Below are 17,113 nucleotides of genomic sequence, written 5' to 3'. Positions count from 1 at the left end.
TCCTGTTTTGTACACTCAGTCTACATGCTGTTGTGTAAATTAGGACAGAGAGTGGCTCAGTCATTCAGAGGGCAGACAGGGTCTCTTTCTCTCTCTCACCCTATCTCTCTCTCGCCATCATTTCTATTAACAGAGACCCAACGCCTGCAGCACTGTCGCTAATAGAGTCTGTTGTTGCAGTTAAAATGAACCCCTGGTAGAATAAAAATATGACCAGAGCAGAGATATTGGAATAATCTGCTAGGTAAGTGTTCAGAAACATGTACAGCATGTACAATTAATATGGAAATAACATTAATTTAATCCTAGGTGGAAGAACAGGGAAAATGTATTAAGAAACAAACCTTGTAAAATGTTCATTTGTTTTTGTATTTATTATGGCTCCACATTAGCTGCTGCCTTTGCAGCAGCTACTCGTCCTGGGGTCCAGCAAAATGAAGGCATTATATATTTTAAAAACATTACAATAGAATCATAACAGATTTCACAACATTAAGTGTGTCCTCAGGCCCCTACTCTCCTACCACATATCTATAATGTGTGTAATTAGTGTGTATGTTATGTGTTTACTGCATTCATGAGTTACTTGATGTGGAATAGAGTTCCATGTAGTCATGGGTCTATGTAGTACTGTGTGCCTCCCATAGTCTGTTCTGGACTTGGGGACAGTGAAAATACCTCTGGTGGCATGTCTCGTGTGGTATGCATGGGTCTCAGAGCTGTGTGCCAGTAGTTCAAAACAGACAGCTCGGTGCAATACCTCTGTCAATACCTCTCACAAATACACGTAGCCAGGAGAGATTGACATGCATTTATTAATGTTAGCTCTCTGTTGTCGTGACGTGACCATCATTAATCTGATGACTGTTATTTATTGAATCAAATTAATTATGTTTAATTGTTACCCAATTAAATTAATCATGTAACAATTAACTCATTAGGGAAGATATGTTGTTTTTTTTTAAGAGAAGAGATGTTTAACAAGTTACTATCTCCCGACTTAAACTCTAAAGATATACCGATATCTCTTACATCAATAACAGTCAAGTATTCATTAGTACCTCATCAGTCTCATTCTGAACATTGCATAATCTGTGGATCCGTAAGAACCCTAGCTAGCGCTTTTGAATATTCAGGACTACACACATTGATTTAATCATTTATTTATTAACTAACTAAATAACAACACAGAATACCATACACACTTACATGAGGTAAAAGTCCCTAGTGGACTGATACGATATGACGACTTGTTACACAATGGAAAGGGGGTGGGAAAAGACAAAGAGAGGGAGAGACAAAGAGAGTCAACTTATCGTACATGTATTTGGAAACTACACTCACAGTAACCAGAATACTTAGCACCCTAACCACCACTCATTCGGATTAGAAATGTAATATATAATTACACGTAGCCACTACCCCGTCTATGGCTAGTGGCTTGATGTGAGGCTCTGGTTGTCCACCAGAGGTCACAATGTCCTTCTTAGTTGTAGAGCTTCTCTGCTTGAAGTGTTCATTAGAATAGTTACTTCAGACGTACCAACAGTTGTATCAGAGGGGATGGTCTTCCTTCCCCCCCTTGTGTCTTTAGTAAAAAAAATGTAGGACCATTTTTTCATGCACCACTGCAGACTGTGAATGTTCTGGTCTAGTCTTTACCTTCTTCACTTGTGTTGAGAGTTTCAGAGTTTCTAATCATTTCGTAACGTTCAGCTCCCACTGTACGTCGGCTGGTCTGTAGAGTTTAAAACATTTTCAGCTGTGTAGCCACTGCTCCACGCTGTCTGGTCTCAGTACAAAGTTTCTAACCATTTCAACGTGTGGACCACAGCCTCATGTCTTTTTGGTCTTATAGTTTTAACCATTCGTTTACACCGTCCGTCTGCTTGGTCTCAATGGTTGATTATTCAAGGTTCAGCTCCTGACCACTTTACATGCCAGCAGCAACCCGGCAAGTTTTGGTCTGTATGTTGATTCTTAGCGAGTCCTTTTAAGCACTCTGGCCAAAGTGGCGTTCCGTCATGCGGTCACGAACTCTGAGCTCACTTGGGCATGGCTACTAACTGGGCACAGTTTATAGGAAAATCAATTATCTCATTTATAAGGCAAAAATCACATTGCTATCTTCACAAAAGTATTTACACATTTAATCATATATTTTAGTCAATTTGCTCTATTTCCACATTATTCATTACAATATTTAGTTGAGGTTTAGGGTTCAGTGAATGATTTGTTCCAAATACAATGCTTTTAGTTTTTGAAAAATTCAGGATGAACGAAGTCCTTGCCACCCATTCCGAAACTAACTGCAGCTCTCTGTTAAGGGTCGTGGTAATTTCAGTCGCCTCTGGTAGCTGTCGTGTATAGTGTTGAGTCATCCGCATACATAGACACACTGGCTTTACTCAAAACCAATGGCATGTCGTTAGTAAAGATTGAAAAAAGTAAGTGGCCTAAACAGCTGCCCTGGGGAATTCCTTATTCTACCTGGATTTTGTTGGAGAGGCTTCCATTAAAGATCACCCTCATTAGTGACCATGCTTCAATTCATGGTGAATCAGGTTCAAACTGAGACATTTTTTTTTACTCCTGCACTAAACAATAAAGTGATGTGCATATGTCAATGTTACCTTCAGAACATGTACAGTGCCTTGCGAAAATATTCGGCCCCCTTGAACTTTGCGACCTTTTGCCACATTTCAGGCTTCAAACATAAAGATATAAAACTGTATTTTTTTGTGAAGAATCAACAACAAGTGGGACACAGTCATGAAGTGGAACGACATTTATTGGATATTTCAAACTTTTTTAACAAATCAAAAACTGAAAAATTGGGCGTGCAAAATTATTCAGCCCCTTTACTTTCAGTGCAGCAAACTCTCTCCAGAAGTTCAGTGAGGATCTCTGAATGATCCAATGTTGACCTAAATGACTAATGATGATAAATACAATCCACCTGTATGTAATCAAGTCTCCGTATAAATGCACCTGCACTGTGATAGTCTCAGAGTTCCGTTAAAAGCGCAGAGAGCATCATGAAGAACAAGGAACACACCAGGCAGGTCCGAGATACTGTTGTGAAGAAGTTTAAAGCCGGATTTGGATACAAAAATATTTCCCAAGCCTAAAACATCCCAAGGAGCACTGTGCAAGCGATAATATTGAAATGGAAGGAGTATCAGACTACTGCAAATCTACCAAGACCTGGCCGTCCCTCTAAACTTTCAGCTCATACAAGGAGAAGACTGATCAGAGATGCAGCCAAGAGGCCCATGATCACTCTGGATGAACTGCAGAGATCTACAGCTGAGGTGGGAGACTCTGTCCATAGGACAACAATCAGTCGTATATTGCACAAATCTGGCCTTTATGGAAGAGTGGCAAGAAGAAAGCCATTTCTTAAAGATATCCATAAAAAGTGTCGTTTAAAGTTTGCCACAAGCCACCTGGGAGACACACCAAACATGTGGAAGAAGGTGCTCTGGTCAGATGAAACCAAAATTGAACTTTTTGGCAACAATGCAAAACGTTATGTTTGGCGTAAAAGCAACACAGCTCATCACCCTGAACACACCATCCCCACTGTCAAACATGGTGGTGGCAGCATCATGGTTTGGGCCTGCTTTTCTTCAGCAGGGACAGGGAAGATGGTTAAAATTGATGGGAAGATGGATGGAGACAAATACAGGACCATTCTGGAAGAAAACCTGATGGAGTCTGCAAAAGACCTGCGACTGGGACGGAGATTTGTCTTCCAACAAGACAATGATCCAAAACATAAAGCAAAATCTAAAATGGAATGGTTCAAAAATAAACATATCCAGGTGTTAGAATGGCCAAGTCAAAGTCCAGACCTGAATCCAATCGAGAATCTGTGGAAAGAACTGAAAACTGCTGTTCACAAATGCTCTCCATCCAACCTCACTGAGCTCGAGCTGTTTTGCATGGAGGAATGGGAAAAAATGTCAGTCTCTCGATGTGCAAAACTGATAGAGGCATACCCCAAGCGACTTACAGCTGTAATCGCAGCAAAAGGTGGCGCTACAAAGTATTAACTTAAGGGGGCTGAATAATTTTGCACGCCCAATTTTTCAGTTTTTGATTTGTTAAAAAAGTTTGAAATATCCAATAAATGTCGTTCCACGATTGTGTCCCACTTGTTGTTGATTCTTCACAAAAAAATACAGTTTTACATCTTTATGTTTGAAGCCTGAAATGTGGCAAAAGGTTGCAAAGTTCAAGGGGGCCGAATACTTTCGCAAGGCACTGTATATTTTATTTTTACCCCACTTTTCTCTCAATTTTGTCATATCCAATGATGATCTTGTCTCATCGCTGCAACTCCCAAACTGCCTCGGGAGAGGCGAAGGTCGAGACCACTTGACCCGGAAGCCAGCCACACCAAAGTTTCGGAGGCACTGCAGGCACCCGGCATGCCACAGGGAGTCGCTAGAGCGTGATGAGACAAGTAAAGCCCCTCCGGCCCCTCCCATAACCCAAACGATGCTGGGCCAATTGTGCACCACCCTATGGGACTCCCGGTCACGGCCGGTTATGACACAACCTGGGATCAAACCCGGGTCTGTGGTGACGCTTCAAGCACTGTGATGCAGTGCCTTAGACCACTGCGCCACTCGGGAGGCCCCCCAGTAATATTCAGAATAGTACGGCATATTCAGTATTGAGTCAGACAGTAGACTACAGTGCAGATAGAGTACAGTATAATACAGTAGTAGAGTAGGGAGTACTCACAGGTGTCTGTTGCAGGTGGAGTTGACCATTGAGGGGTCAGTGGGGTGGAGGGTGACAGGAGGGGTGTGTTGGGCAGACAGCAGAAACCCAATGGCCAGCAGAGACAGACTCAGACATGTACCTAGGAGAAACAACACAGTCATACACATACAGTCTAACCAAACAGTGTACTGCTTTAGACATAATATGGGTTACTACTAGTGTCTGTGTAGTTACATGCATTACAATTTCACATAGATTTTAATGGAATTACATGGACTATCTGTGAAACGTATACTGTGATCCAATATCCCTATTCACATACACTAAATGTGTCCCTGAATCATCTTGATCCATGCGTTCATCTTTACCCTGACCCTCTGACCCTTACCAATGATGCTCCCCAGGGTGAGTTTCCTGCGGCCAACTCTCTCCACTAGCCACACCCCCAGTAGGGTGAACAGAAAGTTGGTGAAGGCTGTGACCCCAGCCAACCAGATGGCCACCTTGTCATCCCGCACTCCCGACATCTGCAGGATGGTGGCGCCGTAGTACCTGCACAAAGAGGAGAAGGTGTTCCATCAGTCAAAAGAACAATGGAGAAAGAGAGAGAATTTAATGTATCTCTATGGTGGTGCCGCAGTACCTGCAAACAGAGGACAGGATATGGTCATCATCAGACACCACATGGCTACCATGTAAAGAGAGAGTTTGGCTAACTTTGACACTAGCTGGACGCCATGTTGATGCACAAAGACAATAGGGTGGTGGCCACTATCTGGCCATGCTGGAAAGAAGAGCCAGGTAGTAATGTCCTTCTGGAATGGCCATCTACAGACTATTGAGGACAGGACAGGACACCCAAAAGTCATTTCAATTGTGTGTTGTATTGCATTGGATTGTCCCTCTCATGCCAATAAAGCTTGAGAGAGCGAAACAGAACTAGGAAACAGATTGAAAGAGACAGATCGTCATGTGCTAATGATTCTCTCCATAGAGAAGAGGTACACTCCATTATGCTCTTTAGTTGAGTGACCACCAATCAATCACTGGTAAGGCAATCAACCCGAAATAGACACAATGAGCCGAGTCTCCATCCCCTTCACTCGTGTCTGCATGTGTCCCAAATGGCACCCTAATCCCTAAATAGTGCACTACTTTTGACCAGGACCCATAGGGCTCTGGACAGAGGTAGTGCACTATGTAGGGAATAGGGTGCCATTAAGGACGCAAACACTCTGGTGTCACTGTCTAATTAAAGTGCCACTTTTCTGCCTGGAGGATGCTGAACTCTTCAACTAGGCAGATTACACCTCATCAAGCTCGACAGACAGGGCCTCTAAACATTCTCTCCTTGACTTGCTTCATTGCTAGGGCGCCAGGTGATAGAGACGGGGGAGGAAGATCCTAGCCCTGTGGAACTTGTAGACGCCCAGAGAGCTGCTCAAGGTAGAAGTTGACACCGATCTAGGATCAGATTACCCTACAGTGGCTGACAAAAAGAACTCGGACCGCATATCAGTGGTTAAGGGAAACTACACCGCTCTCTGATCAACCCTCTCCCTGCCTCACAAGGCAGCATCCCAGCCTCTGTAGAAAAACACTGTCTGCTCTCCAGGTTAAATGAGAAAATACAGACAGTCGGAACGCAACGCAACGATTCGTACCAAAAAAAGACGAGAGGAAAACATTCATTAAAAAAAGTGAAAAATAAAAGGCATTCCTTTGCTTTCTCTCTTGCTCCCTCACTTTGTCGCTCATTCTCTGCAGAGAGCAGTGAATTAGCATTTTGTTTTTCCATCTCTTAAAAAGCATCTGCACCCGTCTGCTCTTTTTCAAAACAAAACACTCCTACCGATTGCCTATTTGCATAAATCTTTCCTATATGTAAGTCAGCCAACATGTTTCTCAACTTGAGACTAAGTTCAATACTTCAGAGTTAAAGTACAGGTGTAAGGGGTCACGAGGACCACACACAGGGTCAATAAAAGTCAAGCAAAGCTCACAGCAAGGGCAATAACCACATGCAGCGATGTAACATGTTGGGCGGAAGGCAACAAAGCCGCCTGATTTCTGTCTCGCTTCTCAGAGGCTTTCAATCTCAGTATGCATCTGCCCACACACACACAGAAACACAGTATGACTGATAAGGGGTCTGTAGTAGCATCGGGTGTAAAAGCTCTCTGCAGTAGAGGCCCGCTAAGCTCCATCTCAGGTCTGAATCAGATTGATTAAGAAGCAGCAAGGCCAGCCGGAAGGGAAGCACAGCTCACAGCTAACCAGCCCAGTCAGCTACCCTCTGCTCTAACAGAACACAGCATCATCACCACACCACATCCACAACAAACATGATATAACCAGCTACAAAGAGTGCTGTAAATAAGTGTACTTTGAAACACTTCCAACATGGCATCCAAATACTGCCATAATACAGACTATTGGGTGGAAACCACATGGTGCCAGTGAAAAATCATAGTCTCAAACAGAGTTTGCCAAATTGTGTGTATCTTTAGGCTCTGGGTTCATTCCAGAAATGTGGAATAAAAATGATTTATTTTTGTGGGCGAGACCCCCTCGCAGGCCACTTGCAGAGGGAAGAATGAACCTTCCCCAGACTCTTCTAACGATGAAGCTGCAGGTTCATTCTTGGACTCCCGGGGAGCTCACAGCCCAATTATATAAATGACACTGCCCACTAAAACATTCTGCTAACAACGTCCATGTGGCCCTCTATCACAGGTGGTGAGATGGACAAATGGCGATGATACTGTAGATTGTAGATAATAACAGCCTGTGCTAATTGAAATGGCTGTGCTCAATTTGTAATTAAACGTAATACATTTTAGACCAGGGTAACTACTCTGAACTGGACACAGATGGCAGTACAGATGTCATTTGTCATTTCTGATCAGTCTGGAAGGTCTCAGACACTCAATAAAGCTGTCATTCATAAAAACAACATTCAAATGACATAGCCTATGTATGACGACCGGAGTGGGCGAGAAGTCTGAAGCCAAAACTGCTATTAATCCAACTAAAAAACACCCAGGGTTTATGCAGTAAGACTTAGGGCTGTTGCAGAGACCGTATTACCACCACACCGGCAGTCATGAGTCAAGACCGCAGTACAATTCTACGTGACCGTTGAGTCATGGTAATCACCTCTTATGCACTCTGGACATGTGTTAGTAGCACCCAACTCTATAATGATCATCAGGTCGCTAATGGCCGGGTACTCAGGACTCTATTGTCCCTCCGACCACTCTGACATCAATGCAAACGCAATTGAAAATCACATGAAACACTTCTCATCAAAACAGTGTCGTGTTTTTAAAACTCACCTCACTGTGATTGATCAATTTGGAGAAAGAAGGTTCGAAAACTGAGTGAAAAGCATGGACGTCGTGGATGTTGTTTCAAAGCCTAACACAACAAAATGGACAGTGTTTTCTAAGGTGATGATTAATTCAAAACACCTATATGCATATTAGAGCTTATGCCTCTGCATAGGCCTATATGTGAGTCCAAGACCCCAAAAAACTGAATTAAAATGATTGTGCCATTATACAATACATAGTCTGCCGCATATTACACAAAATGTTAAAATAAATACTGATTTAAGCTATCTTTGATACACAATTGGTCAATTTTAACAAATTCAGAGTTAGCCTACAATTACAGAGAATTTGAATTGGATTTTGAATAGCCTAGCAATAGGGCGATAGCCTAATTAATAGGCTGACACATTACCTTTAGCTACAGAGTATCTCACTACCATGTGTTTCCATCTGCTCCCCTCTCTCCATCATTCCTTTCTGCAGCATGCAGAGAGAGGGGCTGCCAACAGCTTAATGTAAACATGTTACTATAGATGTTCCAGAACAGATTTCACTTGCTTTCCCAAATCAAGCACTGGGTAGCTACAGGAACAGGGTTGGAGAGCCCATGGCATACAGAGTTTGGGCGGAATATCACCTGTCACGAAGCAAAGAAACCGGAGTTAGCTACCTGACATGAGTGAAACGAACCGGCCCCTATTCGCTATTCAAGTTTCAATACGGATTAAATGTATTTTTTCTCTTGTCACTGTTCCTGCCCAAATCGAAACAAATTTGACATATATATATATATATATGTAAATGTTCCAAAGGTGGCATCAGCAGCTTGCATGCGTGGAGGCCTAGAGATGCTAAACGTGTTTATGTTAATTAATGCTCAATTACCGTGAGACTGCATGGACACAATAACAGACTTACCACAGTGTGATAATATGGATCAAAGCTGAGAGAGAGAGAGAGAGAGAGAGAGAGAGAGAGAGAGAGAGAGAGAGAGAGAGAGAGAGAGAGAGAGAGAGAGAGAGAGAGAGAGAGAGAGAAGAGAATTCTTGTTCTCAGTATGGGAGGAGAAAAAAAAAGGAAAGCCAGTTCCATTCACCATGGTAACCACCATCTTTAATAAGTGATATCTAGTAATAGGTCAGAAATATGCCATGGACATGTTCAATTACAACCCTCTAACACACTCTTCCGCACACGCACACCCTTCCGCACCCCACAAATGCACACCCCTCTACATCCATCTATAGCCCTGTACATCTGAGGTCGGTAGGAATCACTTGGGCCAAGTGTAGGATAGGGACAAATACACAGGACTGTTCCATATATTGGTCTGAGAGTGAACTCTAGAATGCAAATAGTACAAGACACCACGAGACGCCATACAGCCAAGAGAAAGACAGAAAGATGGAGAAGAGAGGTAGATAGACTGAAACGGATGTGGAAAGTGACTGAGTGAGTCATCAAGTGTAATAATCAAGTATTCCACTGCATTAGCTATGGTGCTTATGCTCAAATTGTGCGGCAACGACTGCTGTAATGCATTTTCAAGCTGTTACGCTGTGACTATTACATTATTACATTCTCTCAGTGTAAGATTGTGCACTTATGCAAGTATAACAAGCTCAATAGGAACATCACAGTGGAGTGGAGAGACAAACAAATCATTACATAAACAAGAAACACTCATCTCCTACTTGAGATGTTAAGAAAAAAGTGTAGCTAGATAAACATTGGCTGACTTTGATTGGGTTTGAAGGAGGACACACAAGCTGGCTCTTGAAAACCAAAACACACAAGGTGACATGGTAGACTGTAGATTGTGTAAATACACAAAAACACAACAGCGACATGAACAAGATTCCAGTGTGCCACCAACACTGACCCCTTGACCTTCTCCAAGAGGATTGACAGATCCAAGATGGAGGTTATGTAACAAGAGTGGCACTCTATTCACTATAGGCTCTGGTCAAAAGCAGTGCACTATATAGGGAATATAGTTCCATTTCAGATTGTGGCTGTATGTCATGTGAGAGGAGCAGGCAGAAGGTGTGAAATGGCCTTCAAAACCTCTGTTCTAAAAATAGAACCTGCACTCTGTCTGCACTCCACTGGCTATCCTCTGTAGTATATTCACTTCACACCTTTCTCCTCTCTCCACTCCGACATGAAGACAAGGTGACAACACAGATGTCAGAGAGAGGGGAGGAAGAGAGAGTGGAGGAGGGGAAAGAGGGGTATGAGGTGGGGTATGCAGAATGGAACGTCAGGGTGGAAATGAGAAGGATGGAAGTGGTGTTTGACAGAGATATGTTTGTGTGCACTCACCTCTGAGGCTTGGCTGCGCGGGCAAAAGAGAGATAGGTGGATGAGAGGAAGAAAATACAGAGAGGAGTGGGCCTGTACGTGTTTGTGTGTAACCTGTTATGGCCAGGAAGAACTCCTGTACAATGAATTCTACTCATAAGAAAGAAAATATTTCCCCCTCACCTCTCCTGCCTCTCGCCTTCATCCTCACCCCTCTGCTCCCCCTCTCACCTCTCTCTGACTACCTGTCGTGCTCCAGTCCATTTCACTCTAAAGGTGAGAGGGACATAAATTGTTCACTTACGGCTGACATTTACAAATGCATTACTGGAGCTTCATTGAATATGCTCCCGATTGTAAAGGATTAAAGAGGGAAAGAGAGAGCTAGCTGAATAGCCCACTCCTTCCCAAGAGATAGATTCTGGGTCCCAAATGACACCCTATTTCCTACATAGCACACTACTTTTGACCAGTGCTGTGAGGGCTCTTGTCAAAAGTAGTGCAATATATATATATAATATATATATATATATATATATATATATATATATATATATATATATATAGGGGCGCAGCCAGAGAAAGGTACTTGGAGGGTCTAAGGACTCAGCAAACAATAACACCATCAGAGCTCCTTTATTAAGGCTGGCTATGCTGTTAGCTGACATAAAGACAAAACAAGATGATATTGTTTGGAAAGGTCATGATGGCCTGATCGTTAAAGCGGATGGATGCATTGGCAGCCTCAGTGTGACACGAGGAGTGTGTGTTTGTGTGTGTGTGTGTGTGTGTCATCTCAAATATTCGTCACATACACTGTTTACAGCAGGTATAAAAAGTTCAGCAAAATGCTAGTGTGCTAGCTCCCATAACATTGCAGTACAATAATCAATAATAAGAGTAACAAAAATACAAATGATAATATTAATAGTATAGGTAGTATGCATAGTAATAGCCTGATATTGACACAATATGATACACAGTATAGATAATGAATGTGCTACCGCTATGTCAAGCATGACGGTATTTACAAATATATTGGATAGTGTCTTGGTCACGCAGTTGAATAGATAGTGTATACTAGAGAAGCAGCGTTGACCGTGTGTGTGTGTGTGTGTGTGTGTGTGTGTGTGTGAGACGCGAGGAGTGAGAGGACCAGCTATCACATCCCTAACCAATAACCACTCATGACTGGGAGTTCAATGGCACAATCATTTAAACACATTGATACTCACAGACAGCACACTAACCAGGTAGCAATAATGCAATCTTTCCAATGCAAGAGAGGGAGGAGGGGAGGGAAAGAGAGAGAAACAAGAGAGATAGAAAGCATAGGGGCCTAAGAGCACTCAGAGAGAGCGAGAGAAAGGGAGAGAGAGACATGGAGAGATGGAGGCGAGAAATGTCTCTCTTGGGAAGTGGCCTATTTCTCTCATGAAAGGAGACGAATGCATTATCACACTCGTGTCGAATGCTGCTGAACAATGAGACGCACAGAGACAGAGTTCACTAAACACAGAGAACACCAGGATACTGCTCAACTCTGCTCAAGCCTGTACAACTACACTAACAAACACGGTGACGCCTACACACCTCTAAAGGAAAACAACAGCAACTACTGTCTGTTAGTGTCCAGAGTTGTTCTTGGTCAGGTGGGCCAGACAGTCAAAAAAACTAAACAAGTACCACAAAGTCATAACAGTCCCCGAAAATGAACTACAACAGCAAAAGCAACACACACCACAACAACATAAACTTTGACACACTTAGAGAAGATAATAAAAGAACAATTAGCACATCTAAAAAAAATAAAAAATAGGTTGTTGTGGATGGGTGTTATTGTGTGTGAATATTACCATAGGCTAATTACACACAGCTATGTGATCACAGCTATGTGATCACAGCTATGTGATCACAGCTACGTGATCTGCATAAGCGGCATGAGGCCTTTCTACTACGATAGCCTACAAGCTGCTTATCAACTATAAGAAATACACAACAGACTGTCATCAGTCATCAAGGGCAATTACAAGGGTGACACACACAGAGACAGACACAAACACACAGACGAACGACTGGACCTTTACAGCTCTCCTCCCGGGCTGTCCAGCTGAGTCACTAGTTTAATTGGCATGTCTCAACATCTCCAATATGACATTTCTATAGCTGACCATCTGTGTCTGCCAACTGCCCCCTGTGAACAAACATGCACACATAAAAACTCAATTATACACTAAAATATGACAAACCAAAAGATTAAGATAGAAACAATATAATCTGACAGGTTACCCTATGCTGGTTAATTCCAAATCATGTATAATTTTACAGTATGATATACTATGGCATTTCTTAATAAATACAAACTTTGAAATATACTGTAAGTAATCTGTGTACATGAGTATCATGTTGAGACCAGAGCAAAACATGGCCAATGTTCAGTGACACCGTCACTGATTGACATTGTTCAATTATGGATGGATCAACAACACCTGTGGCCTCTGCTGTGCTCTCATGCTTAACTTCTGGCAGAGGAGAAACAGACAGATGACCTTCCCTCTTGGCCCCTCATTCTCTCATTAATTCTCTCTCTTTCCCTTTATCTCCCCCCTCTCTCTCTCTCTCTGTCCACTTCTTAAATCACCTTACTCTCTCTTCTGCCTGCATGTACCTCTCTCTACCTCCCTCCCACGCTCTACTTCCTATCTTTACCTCCCTCTCTCTCCTACAGTGACCTTTGCGTGCTGGATAATGTGGCTAATCGAATCATTATGATTCCAGATCTAATAGAAAGAGGACACATCCTCACTGACAAGACAGGCCAGTTCATTCTTGTTCCTCATTGTGGCTCACAATGACAGACAGACAAATAAACGGACGGGCAGAGCCAGAGAGCCAGAGAGAGACAGAGAGACAGAGAGACAGAGAGACAGAGAGACAGAGAGACAGAGAGAGAGAGAGAAGTCCGCAAGGAACCACAAACATATCCCAAACTGCCATAAAATCGGCACATCCCGGGAGACCTTAAGTCCATGAGAGATATGCATCAATACATCTCTCATCCCGACGCTCTCTGGCAGGTGGAGACGTCAATCCGACAGCACTCTGAGTTCAGTTCACAACAACGTCTGTGTGTGTGTGTACTGTGCATACTTGTATCTATGAGTCCGCTATAGTAGTTTGCCTGAGAGAGTCTGAGAGGAACCGAAGCTGGGATGTTGGCGGAACAGCATTTAGAGTCCTCTCTTCGTGACAGGGTCGGAACAGAGAAAGAGGTACTGGGTGGGTGACAGGATTCATACCATATGAAACTCTTCCAAAGCATCTTAGGAAGAGGAATCATGCTGTTTCATTTGAGGGCTGGGCAGAGGATGAGTAAGTAACACAAACAGGTCTGAGTTGAACAGAGGATGAGGGACTGTCTCTCCATATACTCCTTAGCCAACTGAGATGATCTTGGGCTGGACAAGGAAAGAGCGAGTGTCTCTGTGTGACTGCCCTGCACCATTGTGACTAGGGCTGGGGCTGGGGCTGGGGCTGGGGTTTGGTAAGGAGTGAGTGAGTGACACATAGGCATGTGCCCCATGTCAGATCCCACTGAGGCATACAACCCATCAACCTGATTTGTTGTCACTTGGCTGTCTCTGCCACCACCTGTGTCTTTACAAATGACCAGAGGGAGAAGTAAACACAGCAACGGACCAAAACACACGCTAACTGCCTTAATAAATTCACACACACACAAACACACGTAAAACCTTGGTTATCACCCACACGCACGTACACACAAACACGCTAGCACGCCCGCACACCAAACCGACACCCACGCACACCCACTTGTCCTATTCCTCTCACCTCAAATGGTTGCTTAGCAACAGCACATATCGCAAGATTGTTTACAATGCCCAGAATATGCTTGAGATCAGGGGGGATGAGAGAGAACTAGACGAGGCAATCTCACTTGAGATGGAAATAAAGACTCATTGGTCTACCACCTTACAGGCACGAAGGAAATTCAGTGAGCGATTGACCCTGAAAAGTGCATAAAAGTGCATGAAGCATTAAACGCAACAGAAAAAGGGGTGTTTACGTGAAAGAATTTGATACACCCCAAAAAAATGTATAATGTAGGTTATCACTGTCAATTGTCAATTTTCTTCAGGCAAGGTTGCTTTTACCAATCACACAGGTGTGGCTCTGTGAACTATCTCCTTTACAGCACATGATAGTGTAGATCCTGCATGTCATTGTCTAAGCGTTGACTGGGCCATTGAACTGGTATTCGACATGATTCATAGGACCTTGCAAGCCCACTAAGCTGAAGGCTACATGGGCATGTTACTATACCACTCACATGACGGTGTTGATCCTGTAAATATGAATGTACCTTAATCAAAACCATGTTACCTCACTTAGCTATAGCTTAGGCATGTTAGCCCAGCGAATTTGCACAAGAGCCTTGGTTTGTGCGAACCGAAATGGCACATCGGAGACAGAGCATATCTCTGAGACAGAGCATATCTCCTGTTTCTGTAGCGTGAGGCAGCTTGATGTACAAGTACATCCCCTGGACAGGACGCTAGTCTATAACAGGGCCTTACCACTTACATCAAAATCTAACTTTATTTTTCACATGCGCCAAATACAACAAGTGAAGACCTTACAGTAAAATTCTTACTTGCTCTTTCCCGACGATGCAGAGTTAAAAAAATCTCCTTAATGTGGAAACTCTAACCAACAAGTTTCAAAGTTATTCGCCACGTGCAAAGGATCCAACAGGTGTGAAACAGTACAGTGAAATGCTTACTTGTGAGCTCTTTCCCAACAGTGCAGAAAAAAATATATCTAGATAATAAAAAGTCAAACATAAAACACAAGGAATACGGAGAAAAAGAAAAGAAACATGAGAAAGTAAAGAAAGAAACATGAGAATGCAAGTATATACAGATCAGTGCCAGTACCATATTCAATGTGCAGGGGCCACTCAGGCCACTCAGATACTAAAGCTTAGGCTGAGTACTCACATGACAGTGTTGATCCCAGAGAGCTGTTGGAACATCTGCAGTCCACATCCCACCAGGAGTGCTCTCCGAGTGGGGGGGTAGGTCAGCATCCTCCAGATCACCGGGCCATCTGGACACACACACACCACATACACACACACACACACACAAAGGAGCAGAGGTTAGAATATACCTATTGATCATCATCAGCCTATCAATGGACAAACACAATACACATGAAACAGGCCAACAGCGACACCAGCAAGTGGCTGAAGTTTGTTCTGTTTGAAAGTAAAGTTGTGTCTGAGGCAGAAGGAGCAGAAGCAGCAGGCTTACAGCTGAGACCTTCAAACAGAGACTCCAGGGAGAAGCAGTCATAATAGGACAGAACGTCTGGCATGCAGAGCTTTGATAACTCCACTGAGATATCAAACACAGACAGACAGACAGACAGACACACAGACACACAGACACACAGACACACAGACAGACACATGCTGACAAATGTACACAAACGCTGACAAACACAGACAAACACAGTGTTGGCCTGGAGCAGCTGTGAGGGGGTGGATGCTAGCTGGGCTGGGAAGAGCTCCTTTAGCTCTGAGACAGGCTGAACACACACACACACACACACAAAACACACGCACAGCTACCGGACAGCGCCTCACTGAAACAGAAAACACTCTCTCCAGGACCAGTCACAGCAGGCTCTCCCGATAACCATTCAACACTGACCGAGCCACTCTGCACTTAGCCACACACACTGGGGAGACCAATCAAATCACGCTGTTTTTCCCAGCACAACGCTTCCTGACTATTACTGCTGTCATTATCTTTGAATGCATGTATGGATGTCCCATGTTATGCCTCTCGTAAAGCTTAGCAAAGTTGTTAATCAAAATATAGATCTGTTCATATCGTGTGTATCACAAAATAATACAAAGATGCCATAAACATTCATGGAAGTTGACAGTCTCCAAATGTTACCGGTACACATTATTTATAGCTGACGGAAGTGAATGTTGACTTGGACTGTGTGTGTGTTTGTGTTTATCGACTGCGTGAGTAAAGTGAGTGTGGACATGAGCTGCCAGGTTACAAATGTAGCCATCAGGAACTGATAGGAAGTGATGTGTTTATGAGAGTCAACTATTTGTAGAGCACTAACATTGTAGAGGCAGGATTGAATGGGCCCAGGAGACAATACCAGAGGACAGAGAGCTGATTAGCTGCAGCACAGATCCTGAGAGATGGACAGACAGATCGCCGTGAACCAACCAACCTAGGTAATGGGTCTGTCAATGAATGAAGTGCAAACTTCACAGAGACGCACAAATACACACACTGATAAACACAGACACTGCTTGTGCATACACTCACATTCCCCAGCAAGAAAACCAAAAATGTCGCTCAAACAGAAGGGGGAACGAAACAAAATGGGGGCTTGTCCCCATATGTCATGGCTTTAGAAGCTTCTGAAAGGCTAATTGACATCCTTTGAGTCAACTGGAGGTGTACCTGTGGATGTATTTCAAGGCCTAACTTCAAAATCAGTGCCTCTGTTTGACATCATGGGAAAATAAAAATAAATCAGCCAAGACCTCAAAAAAGAATTGTAGAGTTTGCAAAGCTGTCATCAAGGCAAAGGGTTGCTACTTTGGAGAATCTCAAATATAAATGATTCCATGTGTTATTTCATAGTTTTGATATCTTCGCCGTTATTCTACATTGTAG

The 17,113-nt window shown here is 43.2% G+C and overlaps 1 protein-coding gene across 1 annotated transcript in view; it reads right to left on the bottom strand.

Moving 5' to 3' along the window:
* Positions 1 to 17,113, bottom strand: part of LOC110500277 (proton myo-inositol cotransporter) — a 61,876-nt gene that overhangs the window by 10,033 nt on the left and 34,730 nt on the right. Inside the window, exons 4-6 of the mRNA XM_021577567.2 lie at positions 15,398 to 15,506; positions 5,126 to 5,289; positions 4,756 to 4,876 (exon numbers count right to left, since the gene is read on the bottom strand). Of these exons, the coding sequence (XP_021433242.2) occupies positions 4,756 to 4,876; positions 5,126 to 5,289; positions 15,398 to 15,506 (394 nt within the window). The remainder of the gene's footprint in view (positions 1 to 4,755; positions 4,877 to 5,125; positions 5,290 to 15,397; positions 15,507 to 17,113) is intronic.

Source organism: Oncorhynchus mykiss, chromosome 21, assembly GCF_013265735.2.
Source record: "Oncorhynchus mykiss isolate Arlee chromosome 21, USDA_OmykA_1.1, whole genome shotgun sequence".
Taxonomy (NCBI): Eukaryota; Metazoa; Chordata; class Actinopteri; order Salmoniformes; family Salmonidae; genus Oncorhynchus; species Oncorhynchus mykiss.
This window is presented reverse-complemented; position numbering and strand designations above follow the sequence as displayed.